The sequence below is a fragment of the Eptesicus fuscus genome, chromosome 8 (genome assembly GCF_027574615.1).
Source record: "Eptesicus fuscus isolate TK198812 chromosome 8, DD_ASM_mEF_20220401, whole genome shotgun sequence".
Classification (NCBI taxonomy): Eukaryota; Metazoa; Chordata; class Mammalia; order Chiroptera; family Vespertilionidae; genus Eptesicus; species Eptesicus fuscus.
In genome coordinates this window covers 93783165-93801072 of record NC_072480.1, presented here as the reverse complement: position 1 = coordinate 93801072, position 17908 = coordinate 93783165, and the positions used below count along the sequence as shown (strand labels likewise).

At 41.5% G+C, this 17908-nt stretch overlaps 1 protein-coding gene across 3 annotated transcripts; it reads left to right on the top strand.

Moving 5' to 3' along the window:
* Positions 1–7196: 7196 nt before the first annotated feature.
* Positions 7197–17668, top strand: TRIML1 (tripartite motif family like 1). 3 transcript variants are annotated; one of them, XM_054720328.1, is made up of 6 exons: positions 7197–7717; positions 7944–8039; positions 9030–9188; positions 12149–12171; positions 12327–12424; positions 16767–17668. In XM_054720328.1, the coding sequence occupies exons 1-6, from the start codon at positions 7292–7294 to the stop codon at positions 17315–17317; spliced, it is 1353 nt and encodes a 450-aa protein (XP_054576303.1). In that variant the 5' UTR covers positions 7197–7291; the 3' UTR covers positions 17318–17668. The 3 variants fall into 3 exon arrangements, with proteins under 3 accessions (XP_054576303.1, XP_054576302.1, XP_054576301.1); XM_054720327.1 differs by having other exon boundaries at positions 9030–9260; positions 16770–17668; XM_054720326.1 differs by having other exon boundaries at positions 7198–7717; positions 9030–9260.
* Positions 17669–17908: the final 240 nt, after the last annotated feature.

Genomic DNA, 17908 nt, shown 5'->3' with positions numbered 1-17908 from the left:
AATAATCTGGCCACTCAGTGTATGTATATATATATATATATATATTAGAGGCCCAGTGAATGAATTCGTGCATGGGTGGGGTCCGGCCAGCCTGGCCAGGGGGAGGGGACATGGGCTGTTGGCTAGCCTGCCTGCTGGTAGAACTCCTGGTCGAGGGGACAATTTGCATATTAGCCTTTTATTATATAGGATATACACTGAGTGGCCAGATTATTATGCGTTCAGAGATCATAATAATCTGGCCACTCAGTGTATATATTTATTGATTTCAGAGAAGGAGGAAGGAAGGGAGAGGAAGAGAGAAATGAGAGAGAATCATTGACCAGCTGCCTCTTGCACACCTCCCACAGGGAATCGAGCCCCAGAGATGTGCCCCAACCAGGAATTGAACAGTGACCACCTGGTTCATAGGTCAACACTCAACCACTGAGCCATGCCAGCAGGGCTCACCTGCATATTCTTACTCACCTTTTAGTTTTGCCACAGGCGTATCTCCCCTCCAGGACTTGGACACTACCATCACCCAGCCAGTCCTATAATTTAGCACCCCAGCTGGGCTGGAGACTCCTGTTTCTAACCACGGGAGGAAGACAGGTAGTTTTTGTAAGAGGCAGGGTAAAAACCTAACCAGCCTGCAGTGGCCCTGGAACCTAGTCTCTGTGTGGTAGTTTTGTTCATTAAAGTCGTTGTTCTGAAACTTCACTGCATATTAGAATCCCCAGAAGAGCTATAACAACTGTGATGTCTAAACCTGTGGCTTCCACACTTGAGATACATCAGAACCATCTGGAAGGGCATAGGCTTCAGGTGGTTCACTTCTCAGGTGTTAGTTTGAGACTCGGAAGAGACTAGAAGGGTTTTACGGGGTATCTAGAAGGCAGCAGATGGGAAACCTCAATGTCCTAGCTCAGTCTGACCACAGAATAAGCATTGTGTCCCCAGTTGCTTGGCCAGCAAACTTTCCAGTCTTTTGGGAATGCTCTTCCCCAGAGATTTCTAAAGGCTTTTTTTAAGCCTCTCTTCCTTTCAGTTTTGATGGAAGCAATGTTGCCTGGCCCTGGGGTCAGTGCTACAGCTCCTTAAGGCATACTTGCAACAATCCCCCCAAGGACATTTACACCGTACTTGGTTATCAGCATGATTCCTATAATTACTGCATTCCCAGCGATGCCTAGGGCTCTCATTCTTTTTCTTTTTTTTTTAATAGTTTATTTATTTCAGAGGGACAGAGAGGTAGAAATATCAATGACAAGAGAGAATCACTGATTGGCTGTCTCCTGCACGTCTCACACTGGGAATCGAGTCCACAACTCAGCCTTGTACTCTGACTGGGAATGAAACCATGACCTCCTGGTTCATAGGTCAACACTCAACCACTGAGCCACACCAGCCAGGCAGGCTATCATTCCTGAGGGTTCCCTCCACCTATATTGGCAACCTAGCCCCACAGACATTTTCTTAGGTCTTTGCACTGCAATATCCAAGAAAAACCTAGGGTAGCGAAGAGGGTGTCCATTTGTTTTTTTCTCAAGAGGCACATCATACACTTACCTAGAACCACTCTCTTCCAACCTTATCTGTAGCTGCAAACAACACATAAAACGAGGCAGGAGCGCCCCCTGGCAGTATACGACACCAATTACTATTGGATAGTTGGGGGCGGGGGAGACACAGCCCTCCACCATTAGTGCTTAACTTGGCTGGAACCTTGCACAACCAGCAAACCTGTTTTGGTCACAGTTGTAAACTTAAGTTTAACGTCTGTGGCTCATTCAAGCCCGTGGGAATGTCAACATGGCTGTGTGGGTTATAGCACGCCCACCTCTGTGGATCTAGGGCTAGTTTGAGAACTACAGTCTGTTTTCTCATCTGTACGTGGGGCTAGAACTACTAGCTACCTCGTGGGGCTGTCGGAAGGATTAGAGAAATATATAAAAGTGTTGAGAATGGTGCTTGGCACAGAGCCAGTGCTCTCTGTTTTTACCGGCTACTCTCACGTGTTCCCCCCTAAAGATGCTGTTGTATGATGAGAGATAGTTTTATGAATAAGTGTTAAGATTTCCTTGAGAGAAGAAAAAAAAGTGGATCTTCTCATTGAAAAGATGATGAGGCAACAGGTATACATACACATAGGCATCTGTTTCTTTTTTTTAAAAATATATTTTATTAAAATATAAATAATAAAGAGAGAGGGATAGAGAGTTAGAAACATCGATGAGAGAGAAACATCCATCAGCTGCCTCTTGCACACTCCCTACTGGGGATGTGCCCGAAACCAAGCTACATGCCCTTGACCGGAATCGAACCCGGGACCCTTGAGTCCGCAGGCCGAAGCTCTATCCACTGAGCCAAACCGGTTTCGGCCAACATCTGTTTCTTTACCGATAGAACACTAGTCTAACATGGGGTGATCATTTGCTTTTCTAGTCTACTGGGTGGACTACACCACCTAGAACATAAAGATATTGAATAATTCCTGTAGAATTAAGTGATGGCATCTCATAAAGGGTGTCATGTGATAGAAGCAAGATACAAACAAGTAACCTTTGTGCTCTTAAGTTTTCTTTTTTTTAATCTAACATTATCCTTAACTCCATTAAACCCTATCCACATTGTACTAACTCAAGTTATTTCTCTGTAATAAACTCAAATCCCCTGCCCCACATTAGAAAGGGAGGAAAGAAAGTTAGACTGTTAACTCCTGAATTCAGAGTGTGCTTTTTTATTCTCATTTGTCAATATTTGTTTGAACTTTTCTTGAAGCAAAGGGATGAAACATAAAGGGTTTATTCTCCAGAAAAACAAACAAAGCACCTCACCTTAAAGTCTCAAGATGTGTAAGTTGCTAACGCTCTGGAAGGCAACACTCCACCACCCACTTTGGCAACTCAGCAGGAGTGGCTGCGTTACAGCTTCTGACTGAGTCTATGGATTTATAGCACCTGGATCCTTGCCCCACTGATCTGGCCTCCAGGTGTTGCTGGTAGGACCCACGTGCTACCTATAAAGAAGAATAAAGATGAATATTTCCAAGTTGAATTGGTCTTTTAATATTTCTGAGATTAAGAAGAATGATACAATCTAGACTTTTTTGTTATTGTAATATTTGACCCCCTTTCAGATCATGTATTTTATTCTTCAAAGATTTTAAGTTTTCCCACTTCTAAATAGTAGCTATTCCTTCATTTGAAACATGCCTTAGTTTAAAGGTTCAGATCAAATACCATTTCTCCCAAGTTTTCCCTGAAAGAATTTAATATTCTCTCCACTAAAATGTCAAAACAGTTAATAAATTTAAATTCTATAACTGTTTTTTAAAATTAAAAAATTTCAAATACATTCAATATTATTTTTGTTCACATTCAATGTATTTACATTCAGTATTATTTTTGTATTAGTTTCAGGTGTACAGCATAGTGGCTAGGTATAAATTCTACCACTCTTAAGGTATTCATCTATTAACATTTTGTAGCTTTTCTTTTTCTTTTTTTTTTTTTTTCCTTTACTGGCAGTTGGTTTTATTTTTATGTAGCTTTTCTTTTTGCACACCTAACTTCTGCTTTCATCACTGAGCTCATTGCTCTATGTATAAGAAAGGCTCAATAACTTAGTTAAATAAAGAACTGTATCAAAAATCACAAAAACATTTTTAGAAAGATTTATTATGTCACAGCTGAAATTAATCATCTGAGATGACATTTTTTCTTTCCCTCCTCAACCTGAAAAAAAATTACCTCATTACTTGGTTTACTGCAAGTCATGCCTCACATTTCTTTGCTCCTACCCCACCCCCCAATGTTTCTCTACTGAAAAATGATGAAAACACATTAAAAAGGTCAGAAAAAAAATACAATTTCATACAAAAAAATTATACAATGAAGAAGTAAAGTGATACCTTCTGATGCTCCAATCCCACCACACTAAACTGCCTGTCTGGTTTGTATTTTTCATAGTGATGTCTAATTTCTGAATCCTACTTTGAAACACCTTCCAGAAGTAGTACATTTTAAATTTCTACTGTGTTACCAATTATCTCCTCTTATGATGTGCTTCATTCTTTAGACACAATACTTGGCCACATGGTTAACAAATATGGTCCTTACTTGCTAAAAAGATGTGGGGTAATCCAGTACGAAACCACATAAGTAAGTAAATATATAAATGAAAAAATAATACAAAGGAAAATAATGAGTAGAAATTCATGACCAGAGTGGGGGGAAATACACACACACACACATCTGGAATACACATTGGTATAAGTTGTTAGGTAGGGATCCAATTTTTTTCCCCCAGATGGCTACACCCACTTGTCCTAAACCATTTGTTGGATAATTTATCTTTTCCACACCAATATGAAATGACAGACACAGCCCTTCAAACAAGATATTCTTTTTTCAAATAAGTCCCTATCTAGCCTACTATAGTCACCAGTAAATAACCCCTCACTATATCTTTAAGGTTTTTATGTTCTTTGTGCTTCAAACCTAATTCCATGTGGGTGATAGTTATGACTGTGGACCTCTTGGGGTATCTCTATTATCTCCTCCTCAGGAGGAGACAATCCAAAGAAGAAGCTATTTGAGTTGTTGATCTCAGAAATCATGTCTGGCAGTGCAGTGCCCTGAGGGTTGGTGTAATGTGCTTGGAGATATCTGGTCCACTCTATAATTTTTTTTTAGCCATGAAGTAATCTCAGTCAATGTTGTCAGAGAGATGATAAAGAAGTCTGCATTCCCAATAGTGCACGTAGCCAGTGATTTTAGCTACCTGTCACAACATCACACCATAATGACAGCTGTCCAATTTCCTTCTCAAAGCACTTGAGCTGTACTTATATTTCACTGAGATAACTGAAAATTTTCATCCACTCACAGACAACTGATCTGCAGTGCAGTGTGTTGACAAAAGAGAATGACTGGGAGGTAAGAGATCCAGGTTCCAATTTCTGACCTCACTCTTGCAGTGAGCAAGTATTCAGGGGCAAACTCAATCTATTTGAGTCTCACTTTTCTTCATCATCTATGGAAGGTAGTTGGACTATGTAACCTCTTGACTTCTGGCCAGATAAAAACTGTAATTCCATAATAATATGTTTCTTCTATTTGTTCATTTAATACTTATTTACAGTCAAGTTGAGCCCTTGCTATGTGTAAAGATATGTTTATTGTGTTAAGGAGTCTATGAAAGGAGTTATTTGGAACAGGGAAAGTGGGATGGAACAGAAGTCAGTGTGGCTTCAAGTTAGAATATGCTGGTCTCCACATTCCAAATTGGAATACAGGTTCTGTGATGTACCCTAACTCTACTGCAAGTCTTATTCTAATGAATCTGGTCAATGTTAAAGACTCTGAGTTTGTGTGGGAATAACACACTGAATGTAGATGGTACTTTATATTTTCCAATGAAGGCAGTTAGTGCTTGTATAATTTTCTTTTCAAGGCACTTAAAACTACTCCTTATATTAAAGCTCTGACCCAGTTACTAGCCTAGAAGCTATCTAAACAGTAGAGGTTTCATGACCCCAAACTGATGCTATAGCTCTTTCCATTTAAACTAGTATAACTCATAAATCAAGTTGTTTGTTTGTTTTAGCATACATTTTCATCCTAAGTAATTCATAAATGCTATACAAAGGACATATGATTAAAACACTTGGAATTAATTACTTCAGAAAGACCTTTAAAATACATATTTTTATTAAGTTCAGAGAGGAAGGGAGAGGGAGATAGAAACATCAATGATGAGATAGAGTCATTGCTCGGCTGCCTCCTGCACGCCCCCTACTGGGGATCGAGCCCAAAATCCGGGCTTGTGCCCTGACTAGGAATTGAACCTTGGCCTCTGAGACACAGCATCCTGTTGGAGATAGTGAGAAAGAAGGATCAGTTTGAATCATAAAAGCCAGAAAGTAATTAATGGAATAATATGAGTGATGGAGACCCATCGGAAGTTGCCAAGCTGGAGAGTGGCAGCATAAAAATAGAAGGTATGATGCACTTAGTGAAAGGGAACTGGTTAGGCCCTGAGAAAGAGCTTCGAAGGTCCCACTCTCTGGCATACAGTGAGTAGAGTATAGACCACGCAAGAACTGACTCATGAGCACACGGCATAGTGAATTTATAGAAATGGGCACTAGTCTCAGTGGTCATTGTACATAGTCCCCATGCTGTACATTTATTTTGTCATATCTAAAAATGATGTCTGAACATTTAATTTCTGTCTGGAAAGAACTAATAGGGGCTTAAGAAGACATTTTCAAAGAGTGAAAATAAGTGAGCAAAATTATATTTATACTAAAACTCTTTCTACCCACTCCACAGTGCAATAGATCCTTGAGGCAACTTCCAATAAGAACAATGCTTTAGATGCTGTCTATGGTGGCAGAGAGGTGAGTGCTATGGTCTTCAGGGCAGAGCAATAAACATAACTCTGATAATCCATTGTACATCTAAAATTGGGGAATACTACAATGGAATTGTTCTAATTTTATTGGGCAAATCAAATGAAAAGACCCAGTACCTGATAAAGGAGCAAAGAGCTTTTAGACCAGGCGTCCTCAAACTACGGCCCGTGGGCCACATGCGGGTGTTTTTGCCGTTTTGTTTTTTTACTTCAAAATAAGATATGTGCAGTGTGCATAGGAATTTATTCATAGTTTTTTTTTTAAAACTATAGTCCGGCCCTCCAACGGTCTGAGGGACAGTGAACTGGCCCCCTGTTTAAAAAGTTTGAGGACCCCTGTTTTAGACTTTGGTCAAGCAAAGAAAATGGCCTCATGATGGAAGAAATAGATATTACAGTTTTCTTCCTTCAGTTTCTCAACTAGATCCTGTTAGCCCAATAGTCTAAAAGATTTGGACCATAGATCCAATTCAGATATTATTAGAGACCATCATGATTTAAGTCGCTGTACTGGCTTATACCAAATTACCCAAATGTCCAGTCTAAGACCAATGTGTTTAAATGGTTTTATGGTGCTGCTAATATGATATAACCAACTCTCAAAATGGAAACTCTGTTAGGAGCAAGTATCCTCAGTTTCAGCATGTGGCTTACCCAGTGAGATTCCTGAAAAGTTCGGGGTTGATGATGAACCAGTGTACGGGAGTTCCACATTAAGTCATAATGGCTTTGTGTTGAGAGAGTACATGTCAATTGGTGAAGTCAGGCACAGAGGAGAGTAAGAGTTTCTTGTACTAACAACGTAGCAATTGATCACTCACTTGTTACTCAAGACAATAGAACCTCAAAGAGGAATTTAATTCCAGAACAGAGGCGTGACCTTACTCGAATGTCCTTCTTAGAGAAAATGTCTACTTCAGATTTGATGGAGAACCTTAGGGAAGAACTGACCTGTTTCATCTGCTTGGACTATTTCACCAGCCCAGTGACCACTGAATGTGGACACAGCTTTTGCCTGGTGTGTCTCCTGAGGAGCTGGGAGCAACATAACACTCCTTTATCTTGTCCTGAGTGCTGGAGGACCTTGGAGGCCCCTCACTTCCAGCCCAATGAGCGTTTGGGGAGGCTGGCTGGCATCGGCAAGCAACTCAGGTCCCAGGTGCTGCAGAGTGAGGACCAACAAGGCCCCTATGGGAGAATGCTGGCGGCCACTATGATGTACCCTGAGGATGATGAGGGTGTAAACGCTTTCTCAACTGAATGTCATGGAATAAACAGAATGTCTCTCTCCAGTGAGGCTGAGGAGCATCACAAAGTAAGATTAGCAGCTCAATACAAATTTCAGAACACTGATCAGGTTCCATCACTTAACTCCCATAGTATGTCTACCGGGGACAACCGTCTCCAGGCACAGACCACAAACTTGGCCTGGATTCTGCTTTACCCTTTCTTTTAGGGTCCCAGTCATCTTGTTGTTATTGGTCCTCGAGACCCCTATAGGACACTGCTCGTTTGTCACAGATTGTTTGTTTCTATTGCAGGAGAAACTCCAGGAAATCCTAAATCTTTTGTGTAAAAAGAAAAAGGAAACTCAGGTTATGTTAACCCACGAGAAGGAGAGAGTGATACTGTGTAAGGTCAGTAACTGTCCTATTTGTGCATCTTGTATATGATTCTGTGAGGGGGGCATTTCTAAAGGGATACTTAGGGAAATGAGAGGGGAAAAAAAGACAACATTTTCCAGTCCCCATCTACAGTATGCAGTATCCTTGCTCTGGCCTACATTTGCTTGTCCACCTGGGAATCTCAAAATTCAGCTCAATTTCCTATCCCCAGGCCAGCTTCTTCCACCCCTTGGTGCACCTATATAACTCAGAAGCTACCTCTATTTTAGCTCTTATTATAATTATCTAAAATATAATGTATACTTATAGATAGATATCATAAAATGGAAATCAGTAAAAACATTTCAAGTGCTTTGGGTCCAAAATAATTCCAAATTAAAGACAAAAGAGAATGGGAAAATATGACAAAATATTAGTAAGGATTAGTACACCTGCACAAATGCTAGTTTGTCGAGGTTAGTCACAGATTTAATTTTAGCTGTCTAGCAACGCAGAGAACCAAATGTTTAGATATTTTAAAAATATGTGTGTATCTAATTCTCCACTAAACTTAAAGTTCTTAAATGGAAGTATTTGTGATGGACATTTCTATATCTAGTATGTGAGCCAATGACTACTTTGAGTAAATATTCGTTGAATAAATGAACACACTTTTAAAAGTAATGCTGTCCTTATTTTATACTGCCTTATTTTTATAATGGGACTGATCATCACCTGTCATATATTTTTTGTTTGTTTGCTTTTTTTTCCAGTAGAATGACAACCTCCTAGGAATATAAAATTTGGGGTTTCTTTACTACTCTAGCTATACACAACTAAAATACAACTTATTCAACCCAGCTAGTCAATAGATTATATATATATATATATATATAGATATATATATATATATATACAAAAATTGTCACAGTGAAACTCTAGGACTTACTTTATAAGGGTGAAAAAGCACATTCTTTTACTAACCTTATTATGTCGTGTGTGTATATGTGTGTGTGATGGCAGGAAGAGACAAAGAATTGTAAACAGGTTGTTGTGTCCGAATATGTGAAAATGCACCAGTTCCTGAAAGAGGAGGAGCAGCTGCATGTGCAGCTGCTGGAAAAGGAGGAGAGAGAGAACCTGAAGAAACTGAGGGACAATGAGATCAAGCTGACCCAGCAAGTAAGGGGCCTGAGCAAAATGATTGGTCAGATAGAGTCCGTGTGTCAGAACTCCAGTACAGCATCTTTAGAGGTAAGGACATTGGGAAAATTAACGGAAAAGTATGTAGTAACACATAATAGTCCAAGTCATACGAGATAAAATGTTCTTTATTAACCTAAAACACTAAGTTCTGATTCAAAAATAGTTTTCTGAAAGAACTAACATTCCATCTAGTATAAATAAAGAGGTGGAGAGAAAACACAGAGGGTACCCACCTGAACCAAGCTTGATGATGACTCCAATTTCTCCTGTGCCGGCCTCTCTGCAACCTCGGCTTTCTAATATTCTAAGTTTAGTGAGCATCAGCCATGGGCTGGACACATTAAATATCTTTTGTTTTTTTTTTTTTTATTGATTAAGGTATTTCATATGTGTCCTCATCCCACCATTACCCCCTCATCCCCCCCACTCATGCCCTCACCCCCCTGTTGTCTGTGTCCATTGGTTAGGCTCATGGTTGGCAAACTGTGGCTCGTGAGCCACATGTGGCTTTTTGGCCCCTTGAATGTGGCTCTTCCACAAAATACCACGGCCTGGGCGAGTCTATTTTGAAGAAGTTGCGTTAGAAGAAGTTTAAGTTTAAAAAATTTGCCTCTCAAAAGAAATTTCAATCATTGTACTGTTTATATTTGGCTCTGTTGACTAATGAGTTTGCCAACCACTGGGTTAGACTTTTATGCATGCTTGCAAGTCCTTTGATTGATCTTGCCCCCTTACCCCCACCCTCCCCTACTTTTCCTCTGAGGTTTGAAGGTCTGATTGATGCTTCTCTGTCTCTGGATCTGTTTTTGTTCATCAGTTTATGTTGTTCATTATATTCCACAAATGAGTGAGATCATATAATATTTATCTTTCTCTGATTGGCTTATTTTGCTTAGCATAATGCTCTCCAGTTCCATCCATACTGTTGCAAATGGTAAGAATTCCTATTTTACTGCAATGTAGTATTTCATTGTATAGCTGTACCTCAGTTTTGTAATCCACTCATCTGCTGATGGGCACTTAGGTTGTGTCCAAATCTTAGCTATGGTAAATTGTGCTGCTATGAACATAGGGGTGCATATATCCTTTCTGATTGGTGTTTCTAGTTTCTTGGGATGTATTCCTAGAAGTGAGATCACTGGGAGTTCCATTTTTAATTTTTTGAGGAAACTCCATACTGTTCTCCACAGTGGCTGCACCAGTCTGCATTCCCACCAGCAGTGCACGAGGGTTCCTTTTTCTCCGCATCCTCGCCAGCACTTGTCATTTGTTGATGATAACTATTCTGACAGGTGTGAGATGGTACTGCATTGTCGTTTTGATTCGCATCTCTTGGATGATTAGTGACTTTGAGAATGTTTTTATATGTCTTTTGGCCTTCCATATGTCCTCTTTTGAAAAGTGTCTATTTAGATCCATTGCCCATTTTTTGATTGGGTTGTTTTCTTCCTTTTGTTAAGTTGTATGAGTTTCCTGTAAATGTTGGAGATTAAACCCTTATCGGTGATAACATTGGCAAATATGTTCTCCCTGCAGTGGGCTTTCTTGTTGTTTTGTTGATGGTTTCTTTTTCTGTGCAGAAGCTTTTTATTTTGATATAGTCCCATTTGTTTATTTTCTCTTTAGTTTCCATTGCCCTACGAGCAGTATCAGTGAAGAAATTGCTTTGGCATATGTCTAAGATTTTGCTGCCTGTGGATTCCTCTAATATTTTTATGGTTTCCCATCTTACATTTAAGTCCTGTATCCATTTTGAGTTTATTTTTGTGTATGGTGTAAGTTGGTGATCTAGTTTCATTTTTTGAATGTATCTGTCCAATTTTCCCAACAACATTTATTGAAGAGACTGTATTGACTCCATTGTATGCTCTTGCCTCCTTTGTCAAATATTAATTGAGCATAGTGGTTTGGGTTGATTTCTGGGTTCTCTATTCTATTCCATTGGTCTATATGGACACATTAAATATCTTCACGGAGTCCTGATGAAGTTAAATACTATCATGATATGTACTATAGGTGATTGTTATATACTAAATGGGGTTATAATAGCTCTTATTTACTAACTCAGACCTAGGGCAATTAGGTCATTTGCCTGTCAAATAGCTAGTATGTGGTAGAACCCAGGTATATATGTACTAAGCCCACATTGCTCACCATCTCTGCTCTACTGTTCTCCCAGGCTGCTGCCTTCTCCAGACCTCCTCAAACATAAGCTATGGGAGCTATCTCCAGCTTCAGATCTCTTTCCTGGACTGGCTCCTCAAAATGCTACTAATTTCAGGTCTTCCCAACAACCCACTCCAACTGTACACACAGGTGTAGCCTCAGCTCTCACTGTCCACTTTCCTGTAGTTACCTCTGACTCCTCAAGACATTGGATAATGAAGCCAATAGTCTGGCTCCTTTCTCAGCCACAGGTTCTCTTGACAAAGTGATGATATGAAAAAAAAGAAAGGACATGCCCTGGCTGGCATTGCTCAGTGGTTAGAGTGTTGGCCTGCACAACAAAGGGTCATAGGTTCGATTCCAGTCAAGGGCATGTATCTGGGTTGCAGGTTAGATCCCTACACAGTCAGGATGCGTGCAGGAGGCAACCAATGGAGGTGACTCTCTCACATCAATGTTTCTTTCTCTCTTCTTCCTCCTCCCTCCTTTCTACTCTCTCTGAAAATCAATGGAAAAAAATATCCTCAGGTGAGGATTAAAAACAAAAAAGAAAAGGACAAAGTAGTCTCTAGTCATTTGAGAAATGTCTCATGTTCCCTAGAAGAAGCAGGGGATTTCTTTTCTCTACCATATGCAGTCCCACCCAAGGTGTCCTAGAGCTGTAGGAAGCAGATTCTGTGAAATTTTCAAGGACTATATCCAACATGGATTCAGTTTTTGCTGTTGATCAAAGTGCACAAACACTAACCTTCTTTCTGTTATACCCTTAGGAGATGAAAGAAGCACTGGAAAGGTAGGTTTCCATCCCGTGTTCGGTGATGTCAGATACAGGCATGTGGTGCTGATGAAACAGATTGGGGTCAGAGTGGGGATGAGAGTGTCCATGCTGCTGGGACAAAATGAGCAGGTCATGCAGAGGAGATGGAGTGACACTCTGCCCTCTTGTAGGAGTGAGCCACTGTTGCTTCAGTGTCCAGAGCCCACCAGCACAGAGCTGAGTCTGTGTCGCATTACCGGAATGAGGGAGATGCTAAGAAAATTCCACGGTAAGTCAGCCTGATTTTCAGGGTTAGCTTCAGCTTCCTCTAACAGAATATTCAGCATCTGAGTGCCAGGCTCTCAGTAAAGGCATCCCGAGCCAGCAGGGAACACCAGCAAAGGCTGGGCCACAGAGCATCTCTGTGCTGGAGTAGACAGACACAGCAGAATTGATGTCTGCCTGGCTTTGTCTTTTAATGATTCCTGATCCTTCCTTTGTTGTTTTGTTTCATTGTTCTGTTTTTTCTGTCTCAGCCTCTTACACATACTCACACACCTCTTCAGGGGTTTCTGCATTTCCACCCCTGTCTTTGTGAGGACAAAAGCTCACACATTTAAATCCCAATGAGAGAACATTCAAAGAACTATCCTTTTAGAATACTCCAGCTATTTAGACTGGCTAAGAATGAGAGAGGTCAGTGTTAGTTCTCAACATTGATCTTGACAATCTGACTTTCAGAGGAAGGCCTAATTAATGCTGGACTCCATAGATATTTGATAAGTGTCTCCTATGTGCCTGGTACTAGGCTGTGAGGCTCTGAGCATACTTATAATGACAATAAGATAGACTTGCCTTTGCTTTTGTAGGACTTCCAATGAAATTGTGGAGATGGACATTAATAATCACAGATATTTATTGATGATTGGAATTTGACCTATCAATAAAAGTAAAATTGTATGATAAAGGGGACCTAATCTTATCTGGAGAGTAGATGAAAATAGGAGGCCTCTTCTTTAAAAAAATATTTTTATTTATGTCAGAGAGGAAAGGAGAGATAGAAATATCAATGATGAGAGAGCATCATTGATTAGCTGCCTCCTGTATGCCCCACACTGGGGATCCGTATGTGCCCTTGACCAGAATCCAACCCGGGATCCTTCAGTCCACAGGCCAACACTCTTATCCACTGAGATATCAGCTAGGGCTGGAGGCTTCTTCTGTAACATCCTTTCAAGAGAGTGAGCACCTTTCACTGGTGCTCCTCATCAAAGGATCACTGGGGTTGAACTAACTCCTATGCAGCTGCACGTAAGCATGACATCATGAAGAAAGCTCTTTAGGAATTACTGTTCCAGCACTCGGTAACTTTGTAATCTTGGTCCAGCTTTCAAACCTTTATGAACCTAAGTTTTCTCTCTCTTTTTTTTTTTTAAATAAATATTTATTGTTCAGATTATTACAATTGTTTCTCCTTTTTTCCCCTATATCTCCCCATCACCCGGTTCCCTCCCCCGCCGTTGTCCTTATCCATAGGTGTATGATTTTTGTCCAGTCTCTTCCCATACCCCCCACACAGACACCCCTTTCCCCCTGAGAATTATCAATCGACTCCCATTCTATGCCTCTGATTCTATTATGTTCACCAGTTTATTCTGTTCCTCAGATTTTTAATTCACTTTATTTTTAGAATCACTTGTTGATAGATATGTATTTGTTGTTCATAATTTTTATCTTTACTTTTTTCTTCTTTTTAAAGAATACCTTTCAGCATTTCATATAATACTGGTTTGGTGGTGATGAACTCCTTTAGCTTTTTCTTATCTGTGAAGCTCTTTATCTGCCCTTCAATTCTGAATGATAACTTTGCTGGGTAGAGTAGTCTTGGTTGTAGGTTCTTGCTATTCATCACTTTGAATATTTCTTGCCATTCCCATCTGGCCTGGATAGTTTCTGTTGAGAAATCAGCTGACAGTTGTATGGGTGCTCCCTTGTAGGTAACTAACTATTTTTCTCTTGCTGCTTGTAAGATTCTCTCTTTGTCTTTTGCCCTTGGCATTTTAATTATGATGTGTCTTGGTGTGGTCCTCTTTGGATTCCTCTTGTTTGGGGTTCTGTGCGCTTCCTGAACCTGTAAGTCTATTTCTTTTACCTGGTGGGGGAAGTTTTCTGTCATATTTCTTCAAATAGGTTTTCAGTATCTTGCTCTCTCTCTTCTGGCACCCCAAAAATTCGGATATTGGTATGCTTAAAGCCATCCTTATGCTATCCTCACACTTTTGGATTCTTCTTTCTTTCCACCTCTCTGGTTGGGTGTTTTTTTCTTCCTCATATTCCAGATCTTTGGTTTGACTCTTCGGGTGCGGTGGTCTACTCTGTATATTCTTTATTTCAGACAGTGTATGCATAATTTCTAACTGGTCCTTTTCCATTTTTTTGGTATTCTCATTTAGGTCCTTGAAGGTCTCTTCAAGTTTCTCAGCGGTTTTTAGAAGATTCTTGAGTAACCTTATAAATATGGTTCTGAACACTGTGTCGTCCATTAGTTTGCTTTCATCTATCTCTCCTACTTGTGACATACTTCAATGTCTCCACATTTTGGCTGCCTCCCTGTGTTGATGGAGTGGCTTTGTGTGGTCGGTGACCTATAGGGGCCGGTAGCTCAGTTTCCCCAATCACCCTAGGTGGTCGCTCTTGGTACTCCCCTTTGTGGGCTGAGTGGAAAGTCTTGGTGTAGTTAAAAGCCCTGATTGCTGTTGGGAGGAATTGACCTCCGGTCCAATTGGTTGTGAGGGCCTGCTGTGTCTGTAACGGAAGAATTGCTGTGCTGGAGACACAGTAGGGCTTTGGTGCTCACTGAGTCTTCCTCTTGAATGTGTCCCTTATGAGAGTGGTTGAAATCTGGTGTCATCCACACCGACAGAAAAGTCACTCTCACTCTCCGACCGATGGCCGAGAGTCCTGTAGGCGTCTGGGTCCCCCGCGTGTCCCCAGAAACTGGAGTTCAGAATGGTTGGGATTGTTGGTATCACTGGCGGGAGTTGATCTCCAAGCCAATTGGCTGTGAGGATCAGCAGTGTCTCCACTGGGAGAGCTTCTGTGCTCAGCTTGGATGGGGCGGAGTCTCAGGGTGGCGCAGACAAGCTTTGGTTTCCCGTCTGCTCCGCCCTTAGAGGGGCGGTTTCTCCGTGCCCGAATTAATGGCTGCGTGCCTCTGAGAGAAGGCAGCTTTCGAGCCTCTCCCGCTGCCTAACGGACCAGTTTCTCCCCAGCTGGGGCTGGATTTCAGTGCAGACCCGAGGTTTTGTTTTTCTCCCGAACAAGAAATCCAGTCACTGGGAGGGCTGTGCTAAGCTTGGATGGGGCGGAGTCTCAGAATGGCGCAGACAAACTTGGTTTCCATCCGCGCCGCCCTAAGAGGGGCGGTTTCTCCGTGCCCGAATTAATGGCTGTGTGCCTCTGAGAGAAGGCTGCTCTAAAGCCTCGTCCACTGCCAAACAGCCCAGTTTCTCCCTGACCGCAGCTGGATTTCAGTGCAGTCGGGAGGTTTTGTTTTTCTCCCAAACGAGAAAGCTAGCCACGCAGCGTCTGTTGCCCTCCCTCTCCGCTCGCTGTGAGCAAGCCTGCCGTGTATTCAGCCGCCCGCCCTTTCCGCACTCACGGATCTCCGCACCTCCACAGCTCCTGAGGCTCAGCGAACCTCTCTCTTTTTTTCTCATGTTGTAGGGTTTCCACTCTGCCAGCTTTCCGGTGGTTCTGGATGGTGTGCGCTCTGTTTTCCAGTTGTAGTTTCAAAATTGTTGTGGTAGGCAACAATTAGGTGTTTACCTTATGCCGCCATCTTGGTTTCTCCCTCCTAAGTTTTCTCTTTAACAAAAAAATAGAAAAACAATAATGCATGCCACGATTAAATGAGAGAATGTACAGAAAATGCTTGATATCTAAGTAGGAGTTCAGTTAATGATAACTGCCTATATTTCTCTCCCACTCCAATGGATGAACCAGAAGCAACCCTGGCTGAAGCAAATACAAACGACAAAGGGTACATCACCCTGTGTGGATAAATAGTTCTGAGTGCTCAGACTGTCTTGTGAACAAACAACTTCCATTCCATTACCAGAGATTCTTCTCTCCCTCTCCGACAGGCTAAATATCACTTTCCACACAACTGTCTTCTGTTTCCTTTTAGAAATGCATTCTCTCTTTTGTGAAACAGTAAAAGGGCTCAGAGATTATTTTCAAAAAAAAAAAAAAAAATCCCCACCATGCTCACCTAAGTTATATTTTTAAAAAGTAGGACTGAATACTAAGAATTTAATTTACATTCCACATACATTAGGAGGGGGTGGGGGGGAGAGTGTCAAGAATACAAATGAGCCCTAACCGGTTTTGCTCAGTGGATAGAGTATTGGCCCGCTGACTGAAGAGTCCCAGGTTTGATTCCAGTCAAGGGAATGTACCGTGGTTGTGGGCTCAATCCCCAGTAGAGGGTGTACAGGAGGCAGCTGATCCATGTTTCTCTCTCATTGATGTTTCTCTCTGTCCCTCTCCATTCCTCTCTCTAAAAAATCAATACAAATATTTAAAAAAAAAGAATACAAATGAGCATTCATTCTTTTCTCCTCTTGCAGCAGATATAACTCTGGATCCAGACACAGCCAACGCCTATCTTGTCTTGTCTGAGGATCTGAAAAGTGTGAGATATGGAGGGATCCGACAGAAGCTACCTGACAACCCAGAGAGATTTGACCAGTCTGCAGCTGTGTTGGGTGCTCAGAGCTTCACCTGTGGGAGACACTACTGGGAGGTGGAAGTTGGAAACAAGACGGAGTGGGAAGTGGGCATCTGTAAGGACTCCGTGAGCAGAAAGGGGAATCTCCCCAAGCCACCCGGAGACCTCTTCTCACTTATAGGCTTAAAAATTGGAGATGATTATAGCCTTTGGGTCTCATCACCTTTAAAAGGTCAGCATGTCAGAGAGCCTGTGCAAAAGGTCGGTGTGTTCTTAGACTATGAGTCTGGACACATAGCATTCTACAATGTGACAGACGAGTCTCTCATCTACAGCTTCCCTCCAGAATCCTTCGAAGAGGCCCTCAGACCTATATTTTCCCCTTGCCTCCCAAATGAAGGGACGAACACAGGCCCCCTCACCATCTGCTCACTGAGTAGCTATGTCTGAGGGAGATGCCCCTGAGTCTCCTCTGAGAATGAGGTCTAAGACCAACAGATGACTATTCATTAAGATGACAAATGTGTTGATAGTATTGACATCAGGTGATCTAAAAGTAAAGCTCCCCACCCCCAAAGAGTTTCCATTGACTTGAGCCTACAATGAACAGCCCAATTGGACCATCAACTTCTAACACAAATAGGAGAAGGCCAATCCTATCCCGTGTCTTTAACTAAATTTATCATCTAGACTGTCCCATGTATGCGCCGATCACAAAACATGTAGAGTTAGAACTAGCCCCTATTGCCCTGAATCCCACGGCCATAGGCCAGTTTTATAAATATATATCATTTTTTTCAAGTGTATTTATTTATTTGATGCTAAAACACTGCTGTTTGAATGTGTCTTTGTTCCATGTGCAGAGCTCTGCATACTAATGCAATCCTAATCCCCCAGGGGCTGGATGCACGGATCCTCCCTTCCAGGGGTGATGAGAGGGGCACACGGCACAGCCTCCTCTGAAAAGTCACTTTTCTTTCCATCCCATGGGGCCTGGAGCACTTATGCTCAGGGAGGGTTCAGAATGCTGCAAATATGTGC